The 8,949-nt window shown below is 40.4% G+C and overlaps 1 protein-coding gene across 1 annotated transcript in view; it reads right to left on the bottom strand.

The window, feature by feature from the left end:
- LOC102294238 (syntaxin-10) overlaps positions 1 to 1,371 on the bottom strand; it is a 12,125-nt gene extending 10,754 nt beyond the window's left edge. The window contains exons 1-2 of the mRNA XM_005946444.3: positions 1,264 to 1,371; positions 684 to 759 (exon numbers count right to left, since the gene is read on the bottom strand). Coding sequence (XP_005946506.1) covers positions 684 to 759; positions 1,264 to 1,298 — 111 coding nt within the window. The 5' untranslated portion in view covers positions 1,299 to 1,371. The remainder of the gene's footprint in view (positions 1 to 683; positions 760 to 1,263) is intronic.
- Between the last annotated feature and the right edge of the window lie 7,578 nt (positions 1,372 to 8,949).

The raw sequence follows: 8,949 nt of genomic DNA, 5'->3' as shown, positions 1-8,949 counted from the left end.
AGCTGCCTCCACCAGTGTGTGAATGTGAGAGTGAATGAATAGTTGAATTGTAAAGCACTTTGACGCCCCGGAAAGCACTATATAAATGCAATCCATTATTATTATTCTTTTATAATTTTGATTTTTTTTGTTTTCTGAAGTGATGCAGATGACATGTGACATCTCTTCTGTTCTGGGTCAATCTGATCCGCAACATAACAGGGGGGTTAAAATGCTAAAAAACAAACAAATAAAACCAATACTTCGAAAAAACTTTAAAAAACAAAAAGAGAAAACATTTTCATAGTCGAATCAATAAGAATGAGTAATAATTTTATTCCGCAGAAATAAAGTGGGGGGCAGGGGTTTAAAGGTTATTTTAATGCAATACTTGTCCAAACATTTATGGAAAAAAAAAATTGGACATGTGCATACCAGTTCCCCTTAATTCCTATGAAATATTTAAGTGTCCAAGATACCTTAAGGCCCTGCAAAACTTTGGGCAGTATACACATCCTATTAAAAACACGAGAAAATAAACCTCACACAAACAGCAGTGAATTAGATGCAATGATAGCTCGATAAACGCGGGATTATTTCCAGTTACAATATTTAAAACTATAATGAACACCTGATGACCCTGAAAAGTTGTGTGCCATCCTGGCAGCATGTTTGTACCACGTGAGTCAGCCCATGAGGCTCACCTGTGTCCCCTCCTGCAACAGCTCCTCCCATCTATCAAACAGGCCCCGAGCTCGAGACAGGGCCTTCTGCACCTCCCTGAACAAAAACACACAACAGGAACATTATCAGCGCGGAAAATCATAGCCAGTTGACTTCGCCCTTTAATCATTTAAAGTACAGGGGTGTTTTCCGAACTGAGCACTGCAGCTACGCCCCTCGGTTAACCAAAACAAACCCCAGTTCCCATGCTTCCTAACTTCGCAACGACTTTAAAGTGCCTGACCACAGCCAGTCCCACAGCTGGCCCGTGTTTTCACTGACAGCCAAGTGGGGTGTGGGTAGAAACGGATTTCAGTGAGTGCTGAGTTCATCGCTCTGATATAAAAAAAAAACAACTCACTGAGCCCCTCTGCGCAGCTGCTACAGTAGCACTAATGCTAACTAGCTAGAGCTAGCCGCTGGGCTAACTTCTCTGATATAACTTTGCTTTGAGGGGAAAAATAGCAACAACCCCGCGTAACTAACACTCAACACGCTAAAAGCTGTAGTTAGTTTATAACAACGAGAGCTTTCACGTCTCATTTAGTTTTCATTTCTCACCCCTTCACAACGAAAAATGGGTCTTCTATCGACATGTTGTTTCCTTCCTCTTCACACCTAGCGCATGCGCACGTCACTGGTAGCGCACAGACGTAAAAAAGACGGGGAGGGGAGGTGGAGAGTTGGGGGTGGTATGGTAGTTATATAACTCAGCTCAGTAACAGCTATGCAGGCGCTGTCCGAGCCTCTATTTGCTGGGACTTCGTCACAAGCATAAACACAAAGGACAAGAATAAAACAGTTATAAACAAACAGGTAGATAAAACAGGTATGGGAGCTGGACATAGTATATATTATTTGATTGATTCAAGTACAAAGTGCAGACCATGTACTGCAGATTTGGAAAAGGTGATGGAAAATTCTGTGAGCAAGAGGGGCAAAGTCCATCTGATGATGACAACAGTTTCATGGAAAGTGCTTTCGCCAACCTCAGTGTGAAAATCTGACCTAGGCTGATGTGTCATTGGACACTATGGAGGTCCTATTAGAAATTAATTTGAGACAATCCATGAAAATGGTGAAAGAAAAAAAGGGATAATAGCAGGGTGTTGCTAGGGGAGAGAAAAAAAGCATGCTCGGCAAATCATCCACAGCCGTGTTTGCATGCCTCCATCCTGTCCTACCCATTTGTCTCTATTTCTGTGGGCTTTTCTCAAGCCCACCCTGTCCTGCCCAGCTCCTTCCTTCCTTCCTGTCGTCATCCTGCACTCCCCCAATTCCTCCCATCCTGTCCTGAGAAAATTCACAGCTATAGCTATAAATGTCCCGTCTTCTGTTCCAGGTTCTCTCAGTCCAATGGAGCACGTTTGGAATGCGGCGGCACGGCTGATTCTCATCATTGTCGGTTTGCCAATGACAAATCTGCAAATCTGACAAACTGTGTGATGCTATCGTGTTGATACGCAACAAAATGTGTGAGGAATGTTTGCAACACTTTGTTGAACTCGTGGTGACTGTTCTTATTTAAAAGACTAAACTCTTATTTTAGTACAGCTGAAAACTACCAAGCTGATCAAACGAGGAGTAAATTTGCCCAGTCAAGCATCTGAAGCATCATCAGTGGAGGGTGTGAGGAGCTTTCAAAACTCACCAGATTTTTTTAAAATAAAAAAGTGTGTTTTTCCCCCCTGTGTTTGGGAAACATGGTGTACAACTCCTTTTTAAAAAACACTGAAATCTGGCTCTTCTAGGTGTCATTTAATAAGGACCAGTGAGGCATCCTGTTCTCGTCTAGATGAAACTGTAGTATGAAATCGTATTTTCCCCCCTTGTGGAATAGACTTCATTTCTTTGTTTTGAAGATTTGATTTGATTGTGAAAGGTCAGAAAATAGTCTCTTCTTATCGTCCATTTTCCGACTGCAATCAATTGCACAAACGTCGAAGCTTAAAGATACAAGTAATTGTATCTTTAATCACAACATATTTTAGTCATGCTTACATAGTTGGAAAAGGGGGTTTTCTGATTATCAGTATGCCTTTTAACTTGATGACCTCCCACTAGCTGTGGGAGGTCATTAGCTATGTGTCACTGGAACACAGGAGTGGTTGTAGACAGCGGGCCTATGTACACATGGATATTCCACCGAGGATCATAAACACATTGAAACAGAATTTCAATGGAATACGATCACTGATTCTGATTCCAGTAATAACTACTCATCATCTACAATATTTCTGACCAGTTTCACATCATATTAGGTAAAGATCTTCTCTTTTAAAACCAGGGTTTTTTGTAAGTGACCCCAAGTTTTTGAGGGGTAATAGCACCGAGTCAACATTTACACACAAGTCACAAGTTGATTTAAAGTGCTGTTGTGTTCGCATAGCCGGTACTATCCCAGGCTTTCAGTTAGCGTGTCATAAATGTGATGTCATAAAAGCTTATCTAGATTTATAAATTCCACAAACAAATAGAGAGGTAACCATTGCACATGTAAACACACGCACACAAGAAAGAAGAATCAAAGTTTGAATGCCTTTATTATCCAAAAAGCTTTCATTTTCGTCGTTTGGAAAACTGTCTCCCTCTGTTGCATTTAGAAGCCCTGCTCTTTGCTTATGTGTGCGTCATATGTAAACACATTTCTGGACCATCATTAGGCAGACAAATGTTTGAGCCCCTGCCACACAGTTAGTGATTATACAGCACAACACAGTCACAAACTTTTCACAAATATGCTTTAAAACTAGTTGTAGTCTGTACAGTTTCATGTCCACCATCCTTCGACGTTCTGTTTGAATAAGAGGAAAATACCTTCAAAAACCCCTTTGATAAAAAACTGATACGAGGACACGTTTCTGATTCTTACAAATTCCATTCGTTCTGTCACTCGATCTGTCGCCGTTGCTTCAGTACTGTCCAGCTCAGCTGAAGGCAGATCTGCCTTTGATGGAAACCTTGACTCATTTTTACCCTAACACCGTGATGTAGCAGGAAAATCTTCTTTAGCGGAACAAAACAAGATCTGAACTCAACCAAATCATGCCGGTATAAAAAGGGAAACTGGCTCAGAGTCAACAAGCAGGAAAAAACAGTCAGAGAAGCGAGTCTAAATATAGAAGTCTGACCCATTCCTTTGTGGTGCCTTTAAGTGCTCCCAGTAAGAATGACCTAATGCAACTTGCTGCTGCTAAGTGCGTTCGCACTTCCTTGCAGACCGAGGTGATTTATTTAAACCACTTGTTTTTGTCGAGGCACTGATTTAAAGTCAAGGATGCTGGAACCACAGGGTGTTTGCAGCTTTTGGTTACAAAATTAACAAAAATAAAAAGTAAAAAATGATTACTTGGTTATCACACAGTTAATCCTTTGTCAAGAATCAGAGCCAAGTGTGAATCAGCTCTATTGAGAAACTGCATCTGCTTTTCAAAGCTGTCTAAACGTCTGCCATTTATCCACTGGCTCGTGAGAAAGCAGGTATTATTGCAGATTTTGTTGCATTGTTACGAACACTAGCACAAAGAAAAGGAAGTGCAGTTACACAGAAGACTGCAAGAGTAGTTATAACTGTGTGTTTTGCTTTATTTTTTTATTTTGTGTGTGTTGTTTTCAGTGTCTCATGGGAAGCGCATGATGGGAAGTGACAGTACATGTGGGTCTCACAAGAAATGTGTAGCTCAGAAGGAGATGTGCTAATCTATAGAAGCTTTCCTACTGAAACAGACAAAAGCAGTTCACAACAGAGATGCTGGGACTGGAAAAAGGAAACACCTGAGTGTGCGACTGTTGCATATAAGAATCAATTCAGATTTATTTTCCGCTTCCCATATGGAAAAGAAATAGTAAAAATTTATAAAAGACTTGCATAAGATGTGGCCTATACTGAATCATATAAGGCTTATATGGTTTACTCATGAAAGTGGCCACTTTCTCATTACTTTCATATATTGTTTTAGTAAGTATCCAAAACATACAAGTTTCATTTATATAATTTTTCAAGGGATCTTATATCTGTTTTCACTCTTTTATGCTTTTCATACAAGTTTCACACAAGACACATACAAACTTTATAAGATTTATTTATATCTTTTCCTAAAGTAATTACTTTGTTTACCCGGAGGAAATGTTCAATCAAAGTTGCACTCAAATAAAAATAGAGTTTGTAAAGCTGCAACCGTATAAGTAGAGAGTGTGTGTGTGCTTTTGGATTTACAGCAGGTTTCTCAGCAGGTCTTAAAATCAGGTAAAGACAGACAAACTGATCATCAGCAAGAGTGAGCAACTAAGAAAAAGCAGAGGTTTTGAAAGTTCGCTGATCTGGAGCATTTGGGTGTGTGATAACACAACGGCGAGGAGGAAAAACCTCTACAATGGAATTAAAGAAGAAGTTGCTGCCCATCAGCTTGGGATGGTTTATGGGGCATTTTCAGACAAAATGAAGTCTGTCATTCTACAATGAGAAAGATTATTCAAAGATTGAAGACAGCTGTCAATCTCCGCAGGAGTGGTGGTCTAAGCAAATATACTCCAAAGTCCGACCAAGCAATGCTAAGAGAAACTGCAAAAGTCCCAAGAGCTACATCTCAGACTCTCAGACCGGCCTCAGCCGGTATGCGAAACATTGAAGTTCACGACAGCACATTTAGACAAAGACTGAACCAGTATGGCTTGTTTGGAAGGGTTGCCAGGAGAAAGACTCTTCTATCCAAAAAAAACCAAAAAAAAAACCCACAGCAGCTTAGTTTGCAAAGCTGAACAAATCACAAGACTTCTGGATCAATGTCCTGTGGACAGACAAGACCAAAGTGGAGATGTTTAGCCATAATACACAGGGCAATGTTTGCTGGAAACTAAACACAGCAGATCAGTATAAACACCTCCACTGTCAAGCAAAGTGGAGGAGGGGTGATTTAGACCTATTCTGCAACCACAGGACTTGGACGCCTTGCAGTCACTGAGTCAATGGCGAACTCCTCTGTTTACCAAAGTATTGCAGTGTCACATCTGTCTGACAGCAAACGTTGGAAAAAACTGGGTCATATAACATGGCAATGATCTCGAGAACACCAGCAAATCTACAACAGGAAACAGCCTGACTGAAATGCTACGGTGGGACCTTAAAAGAGTTGTGTAAATATGAATGCCTGCAACTGTCAATGAACTGAAGCTACACTGTCAAGAAGAGTGGGCCAAAAGCCCTCCACAACAATGTGTGAGTGTGATGAAGTCGTGCAGAAAACAAATGCTTCAAATTATTGCTGCTAAAAATGCTTCTAACAGTTATTGAGTCATGGGGTGTACTTGTATTTTTCTTAGATTTTCACACACTGCTTCCACATTTTGGTTCAGCTTTTGTCAGATGACGACGTGGTGTAATATGTGTCATGCACTGTTGTTTATCTAAGGTTGTATTTATCTATTTTTTTTTTTTTAAATTTGGGAAGGACTAAATTATTTTTTATTGTCCTGATAGGTAAAACTTTGGGATTAAAATAGGGTGTACTTTCTCTTTCCCTTGACTGTGGATATCCTACTGAAGAGCATTAACAACCGTCCTTAAAAAATAGAAAATAGACGATAGCAGCTATGGCGCTTTAAAATGTAGGCATATGTTAATAAAATCTCAGCCATTATATAATGTTCATTGTAGCAACTGTTTCTATGCTTTCCACCTGTAGTCTGCTTTGCCAACTAGGTCATCTCCCAGCACTACCAACCACTGTTTACTGTATCCTATACAAAGAATTACTGCGCAGTGAAAAAGCAGGCCCTGCCCTCTAGTCTGCTGCGCACACACACACACACACACCAACTCACACTCCCCGCTTCACATTTGGCCTTAGGCAGAGGCAGCGTAAGTATAATCTCACATAACATTGTCACCATAGCGACGGATCCACAGACCTCAAGTGAAGTCATGTTTAGTTGTTTTCTTTGCTTAAGATCTGCTCAGCTTATATAGCTCATTAAACGTGCATACTAGGAGTAAAATGTGATTATAAAAAAAACAAAAACAAACTGCTAACAACAAATCAGTTTATTTTTTTTACAATTTTTACTGATTCAGACCAAAAACTTACGTGATTGTTGAAAGAAAGAATGCAAGTAGTTTTTGATCAAAGTTTATTGCTACTTGCAAGAATGCAAGTAGCAATAAACTTTGATCATTTGCTTTCCTGAACATTTAAAGCGATCTCTGATAACATCTTTGTGATCTTCTAATTCTATTCTTTTACCCAAGTGTAAAGTAAAATCTATCAAATGTAAAGCAACCAGCTAAAACGACAATGTTTTGTTGGCAAAGTCATAAAAATATATTGCAGCTATTGCAGCCCACTTTATTGCCCCTATTCTTTTACACGTCCAGTAAATTGTATAGTTGGAATAACAAAGAAGACAGTGCATGCAGTGCAAGCTGTATCCAATATATTGTTTGTGTTTCTGGTGCCATGTCCACGTCATCAGGGAAGGAAAAGCAGTGATGGGAAACGTTTCCATGGTTACCGCTTGCATGTTTTACAGCACTTGAGGGCGATGATTACCAGTGTTAGTGATAACGAGTGTAATTGGCATGCCGCGCCAATGATTATACTGCACTGACTTGCAGTTGTGTGACAGGCAGAGTTACGTGTGGGCGTAAAAAAAAATGAAAATGAGTGCCTGACGAGAGGGCATAACTGTAGTTGTACTAAGTTATGGAATTTGCCTGATTTCAGGTGTATGAGTTCATTTTGTTTGATTGCTTTACTATTTCTGTCCTCCCCCACACACCCCTCCACACACACACACACACACACACACACACACACACACACACACACACACACACACACACACACACACACACACACACACAGTAAGATGCTTCAAAGTATAAGAAATTCATTTTTCTGCTTTTTAGTTCAAGTTTAGTTTAAAACACAAATTTACAAATATATTGATAATGTCACAAAGCTGTGTCCATCTTTTATATACAGTCCATCATCCCCACGTATTAACCTTAAACTGACCCTTACTAAATACCCAGAATTTGCATTTAAGCGTTTTTGTAGAAAAAAAAACAAAGCAAACTCAGACAGGTTTATGACACAAGTAGGCTAAGTGAAAATATTTACTTTTGTCATGCTGACTTCTCTGATGCTGCAATCTGAATGGAAGAAATAGCTCGTTGTAGCTTTTATGCCTTTTTCCTTCACCTTTTGATCAGCGGTCATTGTCCCTACCAAATAAAGGGAGAGATAAATAACAAAATGATTGATAAAAGTGCGTGCACATCCGTTTGCTCTCTGGAAAGACTTCTATTACGCATTTCTCCCTGCAGAATCTGAGGCTTTTCTGCGCTGTTAGGCTAAGATAACATATTTCCAATGGGACTTGAAAGCAGCACGGACAGAAAGGCTCCTGCCGTTTGACTTCGGTCGTACAGCTGCTAAGTAACCTTATTTACACCGGTGATAACTCCATATATGGAGTACAGATGACGCCACCACCGCTGTGCCCGGGCACACAGAGACAGAGGGGACCGTGGGGAGGAAGGGCTGCGGTTGCGCGTTCGCGTCACGGCTTTTCCACTGTGCGCGTTCCCAGGCTACCGGATGAGCCATATATGGAGGCAGAACGTGTGAGTGAATGACGCGGCGAGCGCATGAGTGTGTGGTCCAGGCGTTACTCCTGTTGTGGGGACCTAAAGCTAGTTATAGAGCGTCTTCATGCTAAAGTGACAAACACACAACAAGTTGGTCAGATCTGAAGGTTTAAGTTTGGGACTGGGGCTAAGTTTAGACAACAAGCACTCTGGGCTAGTTATGGTTACAGTACAGCTAGTCATGTAAGTCAACGGAATGTCCTCTGAAGTCACGAGTACACTGCTCTGTGTGCTTGTGTGATATAGAGGAGGAGCCAAAACTCACGAGAAACTGAACACACTTCCTTTTCCCACGTCAGTTCTTCGAATTGCTGCCTGGGTTTTTACCCGAATGTAAACAGCGGTTAATCTCACGCTGCTCAATTACCATTCTTCATTTATTGTTTTTTAAAGGTACTTTACATTCAAAAACATCCTTAAACACCAGGCAGCACATCTGACATCTGATGTGCTCAATAGCCTCTCATGTTTCAAACCTCTGCTCGTAAAGTTGCCACGAGCAAGTATTTTAGATAGATAGATAGATAGATAGATAGATAGATAGATAGATAGATAGATAGATAGATAGATAGATAGATAGATAGATAGATAGATAGATA

This window comes from Haplochromis burtoni, unplaced genomic scaffold (assembly GCF_018398535.1).
Source record: "Haplochromis burtoni strain Fernald_Lab_line unplaced genomic scaffold, NCSU_Asbu1 Contig_479, whole genome shotgun sequence".
Taxonomy (NCBI): domain Eukaryota; kingdom Metazoa; phylum Chordata; class Actinopteri; order Cichliformes; family Cichlidae; genus Haplochromis; species Haplochromis burtoni.
Note: the sequence above shows the minus strand (reverse complement) of the source record. Positions and strands in the feature narration are given on the sequence as shown.